The sequence below is a fragment of the Mauremys mutica genome, chromosome 17, assembly GCF_020497125.1.
Source record: "Mauremys mutica isolate MM-2020 ecotype Southern chromosome 17, ASM2049712v1, whole genome shotgun sequence".
Classification (NCBI taxonomy): domain Eukaryota; kingdom Metazoa; phylum Chordata; order Testudines; family Geoemydidae; genus Mauremys; species Mauremys mutica.
The window spans coordinates 6,814,165-6,832,600 of record NC_059088.1 but is presented as its reverse complement, the minus strand read 5'-3'; the positions used below and the strand labels follow the sequence as shown (position 1 = coordinate 6,832,600).

Here is an 18,436-nt window from a genome sequence, read left to right as displayed (position 1 = left end):
TAGTTTTTTAATAAAGTTTAGTTAATAAGAATTGGCTGTAGCGTGTATTTGGGTAAGATCTGGAACATTCGTTAACCTGGCAGGTGATGTGTCCGATCCTTTGGGACTAGTAGAACCTTTTATTTTATATGATGAAATAAAATTTACAGAAATTTTCATCGTATTTGACGTGGGTACCTGGATGGAGGCCTGAGGCTGGATCACTTTAAGGGAACTGTGTTGTTTGGTCTCCTGAGTAACCAGTGAGGTAATGGAGAAGCTGTTTTATGCTGGTCTGGTCAATCTAAGTGTTGGAATATCCACCAGCTTTATGGGGATTGTCTGTGTGACCTTGCACCCCATAAAGCTTTATGGAAATATGCTTATGAATGTACATATGACATAATTGGAATATGTTTTATGCTACAGATGCCATGTAACGTATCTCTGCAAAAGGTTATGATCCACTGAATCTATTCCTCCTATTTGTATGCACGTGTCATTTGTGTGTTTGAAGTTATGGATATTGGCCGTGTAGTGGTTTCATTAAGTAGCCTTAGTAAAGCATTTGGGCAGCTTCTTGAGAAAGGAATTGGCAAGTTAAGTGCCCAATCAAGAAACACTTAAGCTAATAAAGAACTTGGAGACGCCAATCCACATCGGAGCTCTCCCAGGAACGTGGCCTGGCTGGTAAGGAACTCAGTCATGCATGGACATGTGACTTGCCCATGTGACTCCAAAACTCCATCTTGGAGCTGGATTTTGCATAGGAGAGAGGAGGGGGTCTCCACCCACAGGAGAAAGTCTATTTAAGCCCCTGAGGGACTCCTCTATTTTGTCTTCAGCTGGCTAAAGAGAGCCTCTCCACCTCCAAGGTTAACTGAAAGAGACTGGAACAAAGGGAAGTAACCACAGGGGTGGGAGTGATTGCTGGACCCAGACTAGAAGGAGGCTAGTCTGTAAAAGAAACTTCCTGGAACATCTCTCAGGGTGAGATTTCATCTCTAATCACATGTGTGTTTTCTTTCCTTTTGTTTGATAAAATAAAAAATTAAAATAAAGTATACGGAGTTATACCTATCTGTAAACGGGTCAGACTCACCCCTGCAGCGCCTCCTGCTGGTCTGTTCTGGCAATTAGCTCTCCAGCCTCCGGAGCGCCCTCTGCAGGCTGGTGATCCGCTGCCTTTTGGCCCCTGTGTCCTCCCAGGACCCGGTGCCCCTTTATCTGGGGTGCTTCCCCCTGGCAGTAACCCCTTTCTCTCAGGGTCTCCCCTCCTCAGGGAACCCCCACCCTCTATCCCCACCTTGCCTCAGTGTAATGGCTACTGCCAGTCATCGTCTAGCCCCCCGCGCCCTGGGGCAGGCTGCAGCATCAGCCACTCATCACTGACAAGGAGGGTTTGGACCTGCTGCCTTGGCCTACCCCTGGGCTGCCCCCTGCAACCCCCAGTACCTGTTAGCCCAATGCTAGGCCGCAGCCTGGGGCTTTCCAGGCTGGAGCTCCCCAGCCTTTCCCCAGCCCTGCTCCACTCCGGTACCCTGTGTCCAGCTCCCTTCAGCCAGGCCCATCTTCCTCTACAGACAGAGAGAGACTATTTGGGCTTCTGGCTTCCCTGGCCTCCTTATAGGGGCCAGCTGGGCCTGATTGGGGCGTGGCCCAGCTGCACCCACTTCCCAATCAGCCCAGCTTAAAAGCTGTTTTCTCCAGCCTCGGCCCCTTCCCGGGGCTGTTTTTAACCCCTTCAGGGCCGGAGCAGGGGTCCACCCTGCTACACTATCTCCTAGAACTGGAAGGGACCCTGGAAGGTCACTGAGTCCAGCCCTCTGCTTTCACTAGCAGGACCAAGTACTGATTTCGCCCCAGATCCCTAAGGGGCCCCCTCAAAGATTGAGCTCACAACCCTGGGCTTAGCAAGCCAATCACTCAAACCACTGAGCTCTCCCTCCGGCCTAATTCACTTTGTTCTGTCTGTTACTACTTCGAACCATTTCAACCCTACTTTTCGTATTTAATAAAATCACTTTTTACTTATTAATTAACCCAGAGTATGTATTAATCCCTGGGGGAGCAAACAGCTGTGCATCCCTCTCTATCAGTGTTACAGAGGGCGAACAATTTATGAGTTTATCCTGTATAAGCTTTATACAGGGTAAAACGGATTTATTTGGGGTTTGGCCCCCACTGGGAGTTGGGCATCTGAGTGTTAGAGGCAAGAACACTTCTTAAGCTGCTTTCAGTTAAACCTGCAGTTGTTGGGGGACCTGCTTCAGACCTGGGGCTGTGTTTGGAGCAGGCTAGCGAGTCCGGCCCAAACCAGGCAGGGCACTGAAGCCCCATGCTGGCAGGGAAAACAGACTCCGAGGTCGTCAAAGCACATCAGGCGGCAGTTCCCAAAGGGGTTTCTGTGATTCAGCCCATCACAGGCTGCCCCATTCTCTGCAGTTCACCCTAACTGAGTGACCACAGCTGGCCCCCACTGGGACCCCGGTCACAGTCAAGGAGACGTGTGTTGATCCACTTGCCGGTAGTGGTAGCTGGTTGGGATTCACTCATATTGGGCCACATAAACACAGAGCTTCCCTGGGAGCCTCCGAAGACGTTATTAGTCTTGCAGACACTCCATGTACAGCAGCCTCTGGCTGAGGAATGAGCCACTGGGAAATTTGTAAGCAGCTCTATTAGAAATGTATTAATTTTTTTAACAAAAACTGAAATTATCTCCTAATCCCGTGACTCCTGGAGCAGGGTCTCTAAGCAAGGCACCAAATATCAGTAGCTTTGGCAACACTGTCTTTGCCTTCGGCTCTTGGCTGTGGCTCTTTCTGTTGCTGTTATCTGCAGCTTGTTCTCTCCCAGAGCCCTGCTCGCTGCTCCTCCTGGCTTCCTGCCTCCTATGCACGGCAGCTGCAGCCCATGTCCTAGTGCCTGGGTTCCCCTCAGCCCACGGGGCTCAGCTCTGAGCAGCCAGTGCCTTGGGTGGTCACCTCCATTTTCATGGCTCTTTCTGCTGTTTAGAGGAGCTTAATTGCTCCATGCCCTGAGCCTGAAGGCAGGTGCTTGCCCCAGCCATCGGCTCTCATGAGGTCTGGGGTTGTCTGTGCACCCAAGAGTCACCCGTTGGCAGCCCTTAGCAACCTTCAGCATAACAACACGTCAATAGTGACTAGGGGGAATTCCAGAATATCGTTAGGGCAGGCGAGGCGTCACCAGGTGGCGCTGTTACACTTAGCCTGGGCAGGACTTTTTCTGATTGTGCGAGCGAGTTTTGACTCACGGGGAGATGTGCTGGGGTTTTGCTAGTTCGGGGGTGGGGGAATTGTGCAAGGTTTTTGTGTGGAGGGAGGTGTGCAAACAGCAGGTGCGTTTGCTGTGCCCTGCAGCCTCTGATCGGAGTCAGTTCTGGAGGCGGAGTTGCTCCCTGAAGCCCTGGTGTTTGGCAGAGACACATGGAAGCGGAGCAGACACGGTCAGCGCTGATACACGCAAACACACACGCACGCACAGACGCTCTTGGGCGACTGAATCTCTGATTGTGCTTTATTCAGAGCAGTTAGAAACGCACAGGGGGATTCGTACCATTTCTGGAGTTTCTGGGGAGCTGAGAGCCAGGACTCCTGGGTTCTCACCCTGGCTCTGAGAGGCGAGCGGGGTCTAGTGGTTAGAGCAGGGGGGGGCTGCAAGTCAGGACTCCTGGGTTCTGTTCCCTCCCAGGGATCTTTGAAAGGCTGGGGGAGAAGCTGTGAGGGGATATTAATAATACACCGCACTTTGCTCCAAACTCCAGCGGAATTAGCAGAGAGTCTCCTCTTGGCTGCATCGGCCTCTGTCTCAAGCCCCCACCCATCTAGGGATCCCAAAGACCTTTGCAGGGGAAGCTCGTCATTGTTATCCCCCTTAGAGCGAGGGGGAAACTGAGGCACAGTCAGGCACGGGGCAGAGCAGAGCACATTGGTTATACTGAGACACCAATGGCAGCCAGGACGCTGATGGGGCCTCAGCAGAGGAATAGCCCCAGAAGGGCAGGGAGGAAAAGGGGAACCCGGGGGACGACGATGCTGCCCAGGGTGAAGGGACCCCAGGCCAGAGTCTGGGTGGCGCTGCTGGTCTGCGCTCTGGGCGCTGGGCCGCACTGGGTTTTGGTCAGTTTGTAGGTGAACACCCCCGATTCCAGCGTCTTGATTTCACAGGCCGCCCGGGTAGCGCAGCCCCTGCCGGCAAAGGGGATCACGACACTACCTGCGTGGGGAAACCAGAGCAGATCAGACGTGGCACGACCTAACCCCCTTCTGTGACGCCATGATTGGGCCCCAGCTGGTTCTCCAGGTAAAATAAACCTCGGGGGGTTGGGGGAACCCCGCTCATCTTCCAGCGCGGTCCTCAAGACGCACCCACGTTTCTTTGCAAGATGCCCAGGCCTCGGAGTCGTTATCACTGGCCTAGCAAAGGGAGGTCCTGCACGCCACGTGACAGCATCTCATGCTTTGGCGGAGGGGACCATGCGGAGCCCGTGGCCTGGGGATACCCAGGTATGGGGGGCACATGGAGTAAGGAGGAGTTTCAGGGAGTTCCTGAGGCACAGGGGGCTCTTAGGGGGTGCAGTGTGCTCATCTTACAGAAGTAATGACCCTCCGGGCAGATGTTTCACCTAGTCGGACAAGCGTGTGGGCCGGTTTTTTTCATGCAGTATCTTTCTAGGGCAGCTGTGGCAAGTAGCAGAAGAAATTGCTCTCTGCATAAATCTCTGACTTCAAAAATATTCCCTGAGAGCCCCTTGAGTTTGAACAGAGATTAAGGGGACAGCCTGCATGCCGTTTGCACCCACCTCTGTTCCAGGACTGGTGGAAACAGTGTAAACAAGCAAGCTGCCCTAAGGAAATACTAGACTTTGCCCCACGGATTTCTCCTCCAGTGGGAAACTGACCTACAAGGCCCCAGAATTCAGCAAAGGGGATAACTTTTGACCAGAGCAGATTACCAAAAATATGCAAAGGGACTCCAAGTCTTGGTGGAATCTCCAGGGGGGCTGGGAGCCAGGACTCCTGGGTTCTATCCCTGGCTCCGGATGGGGAATGAGATCTAGTGGTTAGAGCGGGGGGGAGGGGACTGGGAGCCAGGACATGTGGGTTTGGTGGTTAGAGAGAGCTGGTAACCAGGACACCTGGGTTCTATCCCTGGCCGTGGGAGGAGAGTGGGGTGCAATGAGTTAGAGTGGGGGGGTGGGAGCCACGACACCTGGGTTCTATCCCTGGTTCGGGGAAGGCTGTGGTGTCTAGTGGTTAGAGCAGGAGCACTCAGAGACAGGACAAAGCCTGATCATGCAGCTCTTTGTTTTGAGCGACGGCCTCTATTGTTTCAGCTGTTGCTAATCGAAGGGGCATTTCCCAGCTCAGCCAGCGCGGACGAGCCCCAGGACACTCCCCGGCTCCCCAGGGGTTTAACCCACCCCAGAGCAAAGGAAGACGCACCTTGCGCCAGCGTCCCGACGACGACAGCACATTGGTCGGCACCTCCCGTGCAGCGCAGGTTCCCGTTGCTCTCGCAGCTCTCGGAGCCTGGGGCGTAGCAGGCCGGGCACTGCAGCCCGTTGCGGACATTGCTGATAGCCAGCCCTGAAAGGCAGCCGGGGAAAGAAGGTTTTGATCCAAGAAGAAACCGCGGCAGGAGAACGTAGGGCAGGCAGGACCCTCCCGGGCCATCAACCCGGCACATCGTCCTGCTCAGGCACCTATCTGGCCCCACTCCTCCAATGAGCAGCTGTCCCGCCACCCCTCCTCTCTGGCCGCTAGAAACATCCTGACTTCCAGCCTCGGTCGTTTCCTGGCCAGTGTGTTCCCATGCCCGCGTCTTCCACCAACTCCGATCGCTCTTCTCCCTCGGGGCTGCTTCCCCGTGGCGGGTTCCCCGCCTTGCTCCGCGCGCATTTGCTCCTTTCGAGAGGCAAAACCCAGCAGTTTCCAGGAGCTTCAACCCGCCTCGGTGGAAGGACCCATCTCTCTCCGCGTGCAGGAGCTCCGGCCCGCTGGTGCCTGTCCAGCGACGGAGGCCGAGATGGATTCTTCAACCAAAGGGATTGAAGAAAAGGGTCCGTAAGAAATGGACCTCGATCCAAAGCAGCAGCTGGTTGAGTCTGAGCCATTCAAACGTGGCTTTTTACGCCAGTTTCTTTGTAACCCTCCCTAACTCCAGTCCTGCTGCTTGTCCGCGTCGCCTACGTCCTCTTGTTAAGAAACCGGTTTGACTTTTCACCTAAATCGGTGGCTTGCGACCTTCGTCCGTTTGCGGGGCCCTAAAGAATTCTGAACGGAGGTGCGGCCTCCTCTGGGCATCTCAGACAGGCTGAAAACCACTGATCTCAGCCAACCTGGTGCTGTGTTTGAACAGAGGTGATGGCTAACTGCCGGTACCGTGGCAAGCTGCTGGGTCTCTTTAAAGAAGACCAGATTATGCCTCTGACTGGGGGGCCTGGGTTGGGGTCACCTCTTCAAACAGCAGCCACGGAGGGAAGGTACCAGGACCCCTGCTGCCCAGCCCACAGATGCTCAGGGGACCGCAGGCTGCAGGCATCCGGGCTGTAAGCTGCAGAAGTAGGGCATTTTAGGGCATCCGTGGTTACAGGGCAGGCAGTGACCCCTCACTGGTCCGGTTTGCACCCCAGAAGATGCCCCCTGAGAGCAATGAGGTCTCCTCTCAGCCTGCATTATCCCAGCTAAACAAACCCAGCTCTCCCAGTCCCCTCTCAGAAATCCGGCTCCCCATGTCTCCGATCTGCCCAGTAGCCCTGCTCTGCACCTGGCCCAGTTTGAATTCATTTGCCTTGAAGGTGGGGGACCACCGCTGGACACAGTGTGCAAGGAAAGGTCTTACCAGGACAAAGGCATGAAAACGTCCCTCTCTCCCCTGGACACGTCTCATCCACACTTGCTTCCCATGACAAATGACTTCCCCCCAAACCGCCTGCTTGCCCCAGGGTCTTCGGGAATCTCCTGGCTTTTCCCCGAGGCCGGGAATAGCGGCTCCTTGGAGGTTTGGGGTTCAAGCCAGCGGCTTCCCCGCACCTGCGAATCAGACCCGCCGCCGGCGGTACGTACTGGAGGGCGTGGACTCGGCACTGCAGTCGCCGCTCTTGCAAATTTCTGACCGGATCTCCACAGCCACCTTGTCTCCAAAGTAAAAAGCCAGGAAGCCCGTGAGGCTCTGGCGGGAGTTGGCGCAGGACTGGTACGTGCCCGAATTCTCCGCACCTGTTGGAAAGGCAGCGAAGCGAGAAGAGGACGTCGTGCGTCGGCTACACTGACGGAGCCACCGCAGCCGCACGGCCCCCGTTAAATATTGGCATGAGCAGGTCGTCAGAGGCGGGTCTCCCACAGCCAGGTGAGTGCACTAACCATCGGGCCATACAGCCAATTTCTCCCCAGCCCGGGGACCATTCCGCTAGCTGCCCCACTCTGAGCAGCTCCCAGAGCAGAGATCAGACGGGCCTGGGGGGCTCCCTTGTTTCTTTCCAAACGAGAAATACTTGGCCTGACTTGGGCACCCGCCTCCAGGGGAGACGTCATCCCAGGCAGAGAGAGGGGCCTCCCACCCAAGGCCCCGACCTAGGAGAGTTGGGCGCCTCAGGGGATCGGGCCCTGAATCCCAGCCGTTCCCTCTACATTTTCTTCCTTGGCTCCTCGCTCAGCGGGATGGCCCCGAGCGCGGCCATTCCAGGATGTGTCCCCCCCAACCCCCTGCTCCTTATAACCATCGCCAGCCGTCTCTGTAGGGCCGCAGGGCTGGAAGCAGTGGGGGTTCGTCCCAGGGTGCCCTCCCTGCTAGGCTCAATTCCGGGGTCCTGACTGGCGTTGGGGGGGGTGGCATCATCCCACTGGGTGGGGCTGCCGTCCCTGGGCCATGACGCTGAGTGGGGCAGGCACTTCCCTTTGGCTGTCATATCGTCCCCAGGCCTGGGGGGCCCCTCGCTGCCGGGGGGTTCCCTGTGATCACCCGGCGAGCACCCCCCCATGCCGCCGCTAGCTGTAAGGGACCTCATCCAGTCCAGCCCCTGGTGCTGAGGTCGGACCAAGGCAACTTAGACCAGCCCTTACTGGTGTTCGTCCAGCCTGGTCGGGGAACCTCCGCTGACGGGGACCCCACGACCGCCCTCGGGAGCCGATTCAGGCAGCTAGGGAGCCGCGTGGCAAACGCGCCCAGGAGCAGGGTTCCCGCCGCACGGGCGCCTCCCGCAGCCACCGCGACGGGACTCACCGAGCGTGTTGTGTTCTTGAACGATGATGCAGGAGTCCTGGGGCGAGGAGCAGGTCTGGGGGACGGTGTGACAGCTTTGCCCAGATTTGCAGTAGAAACAGGCCAGAGGCAGCCCTGAAAAGAGGGGGAGCAGGGAGAGAAACTCATCTTTGTACCCAAACGTCTGGCTTCCCAATTTTGCTTGCCTCAGTTTCCCCCGGACTTGGCACTGCTACACAGAGCTGAGTGTGCAAAAGCCCGTATAAGTGTGTAATAGCCTCGCTCACCTACAGCCACCCTGGCTCAAGGGGGTGCTATTCCACCCCAGGGGCTGCAATGCCTTCCGCGTTCACCCAATAATAACTTGCAAACGTTACCCTGCTGGGTCCCGACAGTGGCGGAAAATTTCCCAACCCGGCCATTCGTGGATGGAAAATGGACCTTGGCAAAGGGCTGAATATTCTGATTGCCTGGGGGCCCAGCTGCCCCAGAACCCGAGGCGAGGGGCAGACAGGAAAGCAGAGGACGCAGCAGTTCTTACAAAACAGGGTGTGCGGCAACCGAGCTTTCACCATCATCTGCAGCCGTTTGCTTCGGGCCCATTTCCCCGTGAGTTCTCCGTGCACCGGTCTCTCCACAGAGCCTCCGAGCGGTGCCCGCACACTGCACCATCTTGCCCAAGGAGCCGTGGGTCAGACCCAGCTCTGGCGCTGTCTCTAGGGCTTGCGACTCAGTGACCCCTTCTGCCGTGGGTCACCTCTCACCCCCCGGGGCCCTCCTGGAGTGCGCGGGGTCCGACTCATATACCCTTCAGGCTCCGCCCACTGCCCGCAGCCTCGGCAGCGATTGGTGGTTGATCAGAGCCAGCTGGGCCACACCTCCTGCTGATTGGCTGGGCCGGTTCCCCACCCACAGCCCATTGGGTAGCTGGGGCGGGGGGCGGGGTCTTTTTCCCCACCCACGTAGCTGTGCATTCACCAGAACCCACCTGCGGCTGAAACGCTGAATGGCCAGAAACTGAATTGATCTGGGAGGCCAAAAAACATCATATTTGAAGCCAGAAATGGCACCTGGTGCATCATGGGAGGTGAAATTCAGTTGCCTCCTGCTCCCATTCTCCTGCCTGGATTACGTGTCTCATGACACACCTGGCTCCCAGCACCCCTGCCCTAACCACTAGACCCCACTCCTCTCCCAGAGCTGGGGAGAGAACCCAGGAGTCCTGGATCCCAGCCCCCGTTGCTCTAACCACTCAACACCACTCTCCTCCCAGAAACAGATAGAGAACCCAGGAGTCCTGGCTCTCAGCCCTCCCTATTCTAATCATCAGAGCCCACTCCTCTCCCAGAGCTGGGGAGAGAACCCAGGAGTCCTGGATCCCAGCCCCCGTTGCTCTAACCACCAGACCCTACTTCCCACCCAGAGCCAGGACTGGAACCCAGAAGTCCCAGCCCCTACTCCCCTCCCAGAGCTGGGGACAGAACCCGGGAGTCCTGGCTCCCAGCCCCCCCTGCTCTAACCACTAGACCCAGCTCCCCTCCTAGAAAGAGCACTAGGTCCCTGAACTACAACTCCCATGAGGCACCGCAGCAGCATTTCAGGATTGAAATTATGGATGTTTTGAGTTTCCATGGACAGCCTGAAATTTCCGTTGGGAGGGAACCCTCTGCTGCCACTCAGTTTCCAACCAAAGTTATCCCCAGACGACCCGGAGTATGGGGGTGTCTCAGTCACAGCACACAGCGAGATCTGCTAGAGGGCTCACAGGCTCTTTAAAGCAGGCCCATGCCCCTCCTGTCCCCTATGGGGTGGCCACGGCTCCGGCTGCTGGCCCCCACCGCCGGCGACTCACCCGTTTCGTTCTGAGCTGCCGCGGTCGCTTGGAGAGCGCCGAGGACCCAGAGGGTGACGAGCGCTTTCGCCATGACGGAGGAGAGCACGGGGTTGTGATCGGCCTGTGGGACAGCAAGCACTGACAGGTCAGGGGATTACCGGGCAGACACCGGGGCTGGGAGCCAGGACTCCTGGGTTCCCTCCCTGTCTCAGCCACGGACCTGGTGTGTGTGAGTTAGGACCGATCAGGTCTCTGAGCCTCGGGGACCTGAACCTGAGAGTTACAATGTGGAGGGGACTAGAAAGAAAATGAAATGAGTTAAGACCCCTAGAAAATAGATCAGCATCACCAGAGCAATGGCCCGTCTAGCCCAGAGTCCTGTGTCTGGCCGGGTGCCCCAGAGGGAATGAACAGAACAGGACGATTATCAAGTGATCCAGCCTCTGTCAGCCACTCCCGGCTTCTGGCAGTCAGAGGGTTAGGGACACCCAGGGCAGAGGGTTGTGTCTCCGGCCACCTTGGCTAATAGCCACTGATGGACCTGTCCTCCGGGAACTGAGCTCATTGTCTTCTGAACCCCGTTATACTAATGGGTTTCACAACCTTCCCTGGCGGGGGGCATTTAGAAAGGGCAAGGGGGGGATTCTGCCCACCCCCCAAGTTTCCCACCACAGCGGGGTGCAAACAGGAAAAGGAGCTGCTGCCCCGTCTCCCGCCGGAGGCACCCGCAGCCCTTAGCTGGGGTCGGAGTGGGACGTGGCTGCTGGCTGACAGGGCTGTCCCCAGGAGCTGCACCTACAGCTCCCCTCGCCCTCGGCTCCGGGCTGTGGGGTGTAAATCACCGGCTGTGTGGGCTGCTGCTGCTCCGTGGCCGGGAGGGGGGAGCTGTCCATACGGCTCTGTCCACCCCCACCCTGAGCAGAGCGGGTGTAAGGAGGTTCCCACATGCCCCCTGAGAGCCTGGGTGCCCATTAGCCCCCCCGTGCCAGCCCCCAGCAGTGCTTGCAGCCCCGGCACCGGAGGGCACTCAAAGCCTTTCCTGTGGGGAAATAGCTCCTCGGTCCCCCGCTGGTGGGACGGGAGCCAGGGGAGGGCAGGGCCTGGCCAGCCTTGGCCCAGAGAAGGGACCTGGCCAGTGCTGAGCTCCAGGAGTCTCCCCCACAAAGCCGGGCAGTTTTATTTCCAGTGTCACCCTCGGTGCTGCCCTGAGACCTTTCAGTCGCTCCTGACAGAAACCTGAGGACGTTATTGTCTGTACCTCGGCGTCTCCATCAGCACATACAAATGTTTGCTTTCTTCAGTTAGTCTATGGACCCGGGACTTTTTCAAAGTTCCTGGAGGGCTCTTAATAGTACCAGGTTGTTACAGCCTGGGAACAGGTCTCTACTAACTTCCTTAATATCTGAGTGTGCCCTAGAAATGACATTGCTTAGAGGGCAAATGTTCTTGATAACATTTAACACGTCTAGTGTCAGATTGTATTTTCATTATGGCACGTTGAGAATCATTCAGTTGGGTCACTGTAGATACAGACTCAGGATTTCTCTAGTACATTATAAAACTGAACAGTTTCCAGAGGCTAAAACCAGCTTTTAGATCAGTCCTTTGTAAATACAAGTTCAATTTATAAATTGGTTTTTATGTTTTGAATCTTTACACCTGGAGTTCCTTGAACTCGAGGGTGTTTCATTTGTGCTGGAGAACTATCAAATACATGGTATAAATAGATTACAATGTTTAAGACTTTATTTCTAGTTACTGAGTAACTTAATAAGATAAGAAAACACATCACCTTTGGAAAAAGGTGATAACATTGTTATCTACTGGAAATACACCTTCAGGTTTCCTAGAGCTGATAGGAAACCCATGTTGGCCAATTTATTGTCATATTTTCTTTCCAATTATCACCTGAAAAGCTTTTTGTTCTTCCTTTTTTTAAGCTAGTGCCAAAACCAACATCTCTAATTTATTAGTTATTCCATGTTTTAGAAGAATGGTTGAGGGAAAACTCAACTACTTTCGACTCAACTTTTTCAGGAGAAATGAGATACACAAATTAAAAGTGAGTATATTTGCTTGCTTATCGTTTTCCAAAAGGTCATATCAATGAAAATGTTAGCTTTGTATTAAGGTTCCAAAACCGATATAGGAAAGTAAATGCAAAGTAATGCATATCGGAAAACACAATTTCAACTATGCATATACAATGGTGGGGTCTAAATTAGCTGTTACCATCTAAGAAAGAGATCTGGGAGTCATTGTGGATAGTTCTCTGAAAACGTCCACTCAATGGGCAGCGACAGTCAAAAAAGGGAACAGAATATTGGGAATCGTTAGGAAAGGGATCAATTACAGGACAGAAAATAAAATATGGGATCTCTATAAATCCATGGGACGCCCACGTGGTGAATACCGTGATCTGATCACCCCATCGCAAAAAAGATCTACTGGAATTGGAAAAGGTGCAGAGAAGGGCATCAAGCATGATGAGGTGGAGGGAACGGCTGCTTCCGTATGAGGAGAGATTAAAACGACTGGGACTGTTCAGCCTGGAGAAGAGACGACTGAGAGGGGATGTGAGCGAGGTCTATGAAATGTTTTCGGAGATGGTGGAGATAGTGGTTCAGGAAGTGTTATTTACTCCTTCTCATAACAGAAGAACTCGGGGTTGCCCAGTGAAATGACTAAACAAAAGGAAGTACCGGTATTGCTTCACCCAGCTCACAGTCAGCCTGTGGAACTCCCTGCCAGGGGATGTTGTGAAGGCCAAGACTATAACAGGGTTCAAAAAAGAACTAGATACATTCTTGGAGGACAGGTCCATCAGTGGCTATTAGCCAGGCTGGGCAGGGATGTGACCCCCTGCTCTGAGTGTCTCTGGCCTGTTTGCTAGAAGCTGGGAGTGGATGACGGGATGGGTCACTCGATCAATGCCTGTTCTGTTCATTCCCTCTGATGCACCTGGCATTGTCTTCTGGTAGTAGCCAGGGACTGGGCTGGATGGACCATTGGTCTGACCCGGTCTGGCCGCTCTTATTCTCTTGACTCCTCCAGGCTTCGGGGTGGGAATATCCTGCTGTGTTATCTCCTGATTGTTCTAAATTTACACATACATATAAAATGGGGCTTTCACTGGGATTTGTATCTATAGTTTTCTATCTTCATATAGGAATTAGATGCAGAGCGTCTGCCACCTAATTCCAAGTTATTATCTGCCAAAAAACTAGAGTTTTCAGCTGCCTACATAGCTCCTGGAATGATGGTTAAAGTTCCCCCCTTCCCCCCTGATCTGAAATGGTGCCCCCGGCCCCTGGCAGCGAATGCCGCAGGCTAGCTGGGCGCTGGGTGAGGTAGTACGTCTTTATGTTTGTTTTAAACCTGCTGCCTAGTAATTTCATTGGGTGACACCAGGTTTGTGTGTTATGTGAAGGAGTAAATAACACTTCCTTGTGCACTTTCTCTGCACCCGTCATGATTTTATAGACCTCTCTCCTGTTCCCCCTTAGCCGTCTCTTTTCCAAGCTGAATAATCCCAGTTTTATTAATCTCTCCTCATACGGAAGCTGTTCCATCCCTCTCATCATTTTTGTTGCTCTTCTCTGCGCCTTTTCCAATTCCAATAGATCTTTTTGAGATAGGGCCACCAGATCTGCAGGCAGTATTCAAGGTGTGGGCGTCCCATGGATTTATATAGAGGCAATATGATATTTTCAGTCTTATTATCTATCCCTTTCCTACTGATTCCTGACATTCTGTTTGCTTTTCCGACGACCGCTGCACATGGAGTGGGTGCTTTCAGAGAACTATCCACAGTGACTCCAAGATCTTTCTTGAGTGGTAGCAACTAATTTAGTCCCCATCACTCTATATGTAGAGTTAGGATTATGTGTTCCAATGTGCATTACTTTGCATTTATCAACCTTGAATTTCCTCTGCCATTTTGTTGCGCAGTTGGGTGAGATCCCTCTGTAACTCTTTGCAGGCAGCTTTGGGCTTAACTCTCTTGAGTAATTTTGTATCATCTGCAAACTTGGTCACCTCACAGGTTTTTTCAGATCATAGAATCATACAATATTAGGGTTGGAAGGGACCTCAGGAGGTATCTAGTCCAACCCCCTGCTCAAAGCAGGACCAATCCCCACCTAAATCATCCCAGCCAGGGCTTTGACAAGCCGGGCCTTAAAAACCTCTAAGGAAGGAGATTCCACCACCTCCCTAGGTAACCCATTCCAGCGCTTCACCACCCTACTAGTGAAAAAGTTTTTCCTAATGTCCAACCTAAACCTCCCCCTCTGCAACTTGAGACCATTACTCCTTGTTCTGTCATCTGCTACCCCTGAGAACAGTCTAGATCCATCCTCTTTGGAACCCCCTTTCAGGTAGTTGAAAGCAGCTATCAAATCCCCCCTCACTCTTCTCTTCTGCAGACTAAACAATCCCAGTTCCCTCAGCCTCTCCTCATAAGTCATGTGCTCCAGCCCCCTAATCATTTTTGTTGCCCTCCGCTGGACTCTCTCCAATTTATCCACATCCTTCTTGTAGTGTGGGGCCCAAAACTGGACACAGGACTCCAGATGAGGCCTCACCAATGTTGCATAGAGGGGAGTGATCACATCCCTCAATCTGCTGGCAATGCCCCTACTAATACAGCCCAAAATGCCGTTAGCCTTCCTGGCAACAAGGGCACACTGCTGACTCATATCCAGCTTCTCGGCCACTGTAACCCCTAGGTCCTTTTCTGCAGAACTGCTGCCCAGCCATTCGGTCCCTAGTCTGTAGCAGTGCATGGGATTCTTCTGTCCTAAGTGCAGGACTCTGCACTTGTCCTTGTTGAACCTCATCAGGTTTCTTTTGGTCCAATCCTCTGATTTGTCTAGGTCCCTCTGTATCCTATCCCTACCCTCCAGCGTATCTACCACTCCTCCCAGTTTAGTGTCATCTGCAAACTTTCTGAGGGTGCAGTCCAGGCCATCCTCCAGATCATTAATGAAGATATTGAACAAAACCAGCCCCAGGACCGACCCTTGGGGCACTCTGCTTGATACCGGCTGCCAACTAGCCATGGAGCCATTGATCACTACCCACTGAGCCCTACAATCTAGCCATGTATGGCCATGTTGAGCAGTATCGGTCCCAGTGGGACTCAGGACACCCACATTCTATTCCCGGCTCTGCCACAGACACCTTGCTGAGTCATTTCATTGCTCCGTGCCTCAGTTTCCCCCATCTGTTAAGTGGGGAGACTGATCCTTCCTGAGTCTATCTAGAGTGCAAGCATTTTGAAGGCAGGGACTGTCTGTCATGAGCTGCTTATGCAGCAGCTGATCTCAGTCAGGGTCTCCACAGTGCCTGGTACAAAGGGGCCCTGATCTCGGCTGGGATCTGTGCAGCACCCAGCACAACAGAGACAATATTGGGGTCTGTGCACCGCCTGGAACAACAGGAACCCTGAGCTTCTACTGGGAGATCTTTGGGGAAGATGGCTCCTTTTCAGTATGCACATACAGCACCCGGCGCTCCCGGATGCCCATCGCCAACCGGAGCCACCGGCTGCTACCGCAGAATTAAGAATAATAAACGTACCTTTGGTTATCGTGGGCTTCAGCGGACCCGGGTGCTTCCCTCTCTGAAGTCTCAGTCACCAGCTGCAGCCACAGCCCCAACTCTTCCTTCCTTTATAGCAGAACCAAAGGCTGGTTCAGATAGAGAACGGAAGCGGCGAGAGAAAGAAGCAGCAGCAAAACCTCAGGATCCTGGTTACTGCTCGGCGCTGGCAGCGTAACTAAGGGAATCAAAATAATGACTGAAATGTGTGGGGAGCAGCTGACACCCTGGGCAGCCCCGTGGGAGGCGTGGGGCTGGGTGGTTCTGAAGATGGACAACGTTCCCGGCCTAACGCACAGGGGAGATGCTAAGGTGGGATAGAGCTCGATTTTCGTTCGGTTTTTGACATTCCCATAAGCAGGCCAGGGAAATGAGGGCTCAGAGAAATCAGCACTAGGTGGGTGAACACCTGGTTGGAAGACCCTCCTCAAAGATTAGCTAGTAACGGTCAAACTGGGAGGGCGTCTAGTGGGGTCCCGAGGCCAGTCCTGGGGCCGCTACTCTTCCATATGTTTAGTAATGACTCAGATAACAGAGCGGGGAGCATGTCTCTAAGCTCCGCAGCCAACCCCAGGCCGGGAGAGGTCGCAAGCACTTTTAAGGGCAGGCTGAGAGTTCGAAACGGCCTGGACGAGTTGGAGAATTGGTCCGAAATCAACGGGAGGAAATTCCGTCGCGACAAGAGCGAAGAACATCACTTAGGAAGGGAGAAGCCGATGCAGAGCTACAAACAGAGGAATTGCTGTATGGCTGGGAAGGAGCTGGGGGTCAAAGAGGGTCACAGATTGAACCTGAGTGACAAAGCCATGCTGCAGTAGCATTCTGGGGTGCATTCACCGGGGTGTCGTAGGTCAGACACGGGAGGTCATTGTCCCGCTCTGCTCGGCACTGGAGAGGCTCCAGCTGGAGAACTGGGTCCACCCTCAGCACTGCGCTGTAGGAAAGATGGGGACAAACTGGGGAGTCCAGAGGAGATATCGTCTCTGGGACCCCCTGGGACAAAGTGGGACTGTTCTTAACGTTTCCTCTGAACACTGTGGGGGGGGCCTCAGTTTCTGGCCGACCCTCTGTCTCCTGGCAACTAATGGCCCAGGCCCTTCCCCCCTGCAAGGGGATGCTGAAGGTTTGGGAGAACAAAGAGAAAGGAACTCAGCAGAGAAGGAGGGGCTGGAGGGGGTGTCAGTTTGAAGCTGGCTGGAGATGGGAAGTGAGAGCAGACGTGGGGGTCTGCCTCGCTGGGCCCCAGAATGGACCCGGCTGAGGGGTCCGGTTCTCTGTACCTACAAGCTCTGTGTTCCTGTCATCGAATAAACCCCTGTGTCACTGGCTGGCTGAGAGTCACGTCTGACTGCGAAGTGGGGGGGCAGGACCCTGTGGCTTCCCCAGGACCCCGCCTGGGCGGACTCGCTGTGGGAAGCGCACGCAGGGGCAGAGGATGCTGAATGCTCCAAGGTCAGACCCAGGAAGGTGAAGCCGTGTGAGCTTCTTGCCCTGGAGACAGGCTGCTCCGAGGGAGAGGAGGCTCCTCAGAGTCCTAATTAGCTTTGTGGGGAGCAGTTCCAGAGCATCGCCCGGGGACTCCGTGACACCCTCGTCACGCCGGGTGCTGCACAGACCCCGACCAACTGAAGGGCCCCCCTTATGCCAGGCGGGACAGACACCTTGACCAAGATCAAAGCGCTCATTGTGCCAAGGGAAGACGTCACACCTCAGGCCTGTAACAAAAGCCAGTGAGCAGGGTGGTAACTGGGCCCGGATGCAGACAGGTGGCGCTTTAATAAATGGAGTTTCATAGAATCATAGAACCATAAAATATTAGGGTTGGAAGGGACCTCAGGAGGTATCTAGTCCAACCCCCTGCTCAAAGCAGGAGCAACCCCAACTAAATCATCCCAGCCAGGGCTTTGTCAAGACAGGCCTTAAAAACCTCTAAGGAAGGAGATTGCACCACCTCCCTAGGGAACCCATCCCAGTGCTTCACCACCCTCCGACGGGAATAGTGTTTCCTAATATCCAACCTAAACCTCCCCCACCAAAATGTTTCCCTGACAAAGACACGCAGGTTGGAACACGCGTTCCCTGGGAAGGAAATTGAGACCAAGAGCTCCTGAGTTTGTCAAGGGACAGGGAGTTGGGCGTGCTCTTGTCCCGTGGCTCGGGAAGCCCGTCTAGCTTAGGTGCCCTTAGTGCACTAGCTGTCGCATGGACCTTGCTACTGCGCACTAAAAGTTTCCTCTTGCACGTTGATCTCCTCCCACTGCAAAGCAGGTGTTCATGTCCCCACATAGCCAAGCCCTTAGCTTGGAGTGAAATGTATTTCAGAGGAGAGGAAGCGTCCGAGTCGGCTGTTTGTTTGGAAATCGGTTTCTCTGCTGCCTTGTTTTATTTGCTAATAAACCTCCTTGTTTTAAGAAGGCTCGTTACGGGGTAGCAGCGATCACAGCTTCCCGAAAGAGAGAGAGGCAGGACTGTGCGGGATTGGGAATTGCCAATTTATGGGAAAATTGGTGACATTTGTCTTTCTTTACAAATCCAAATGCAAATCGTTAATGTCAACACTTCCCGCTAGATGGGTACTTGGGGGGGAAACATTCGTTGTGGATCCATAAAAGCATTTGGTTTCGATTTTGATGTTTTTTACACAATTTTAATACAAAACAGCTCAAAATCTTTCACAAAGAAATGAAAAATCAAAATGTTCCCCCCCAAAAAGGTCGAAGCTGCAGCCGTATTGAAACGCTTTTGTTTGTTTTCCATCTTCCCCCCCTAAATGAAATTTCATCAAAATCAGCG

At 54.0% G+C, this 18,436-nt stretch overlaps 1 protein-coding gene across 1 annotated transcript; it reads right to left on the bottom strand.

The window, feature by feature from the left end:
* Positions 1–3,552: 3,552 nt before the first annotated feature.
* Positions 3,553–15,736, bottom strand: LOC123351622 (phospholipase A2 inhibitor and Ly6/PLAUR domain-containing protein-like). Its single transcript, XM_044991103.1, has 6 exons — positions 15,623–15,736; positions 10,058–10,160; positions 8,227–8,340; positions 7,071–7,223; positions 5,448–5,591; positions 3,553–4,218 (listed from the first exon to the last, which is right to left on the bottom strand). Exons 2-6 carry the CDS (start codon positions 10,128–10,130, stop codon positions 3,977–3,979), a joined length of 726 nt encoding a protein of 241 aa, XP_044847038.1. The 5' UTR covers positions 10,131–10,160; positions 15,623–15,736; the 3' UTR covers positions 3,553–3,976.
* Positions 15,737–18,436: the final 2,700 nt, after the last annotated feature.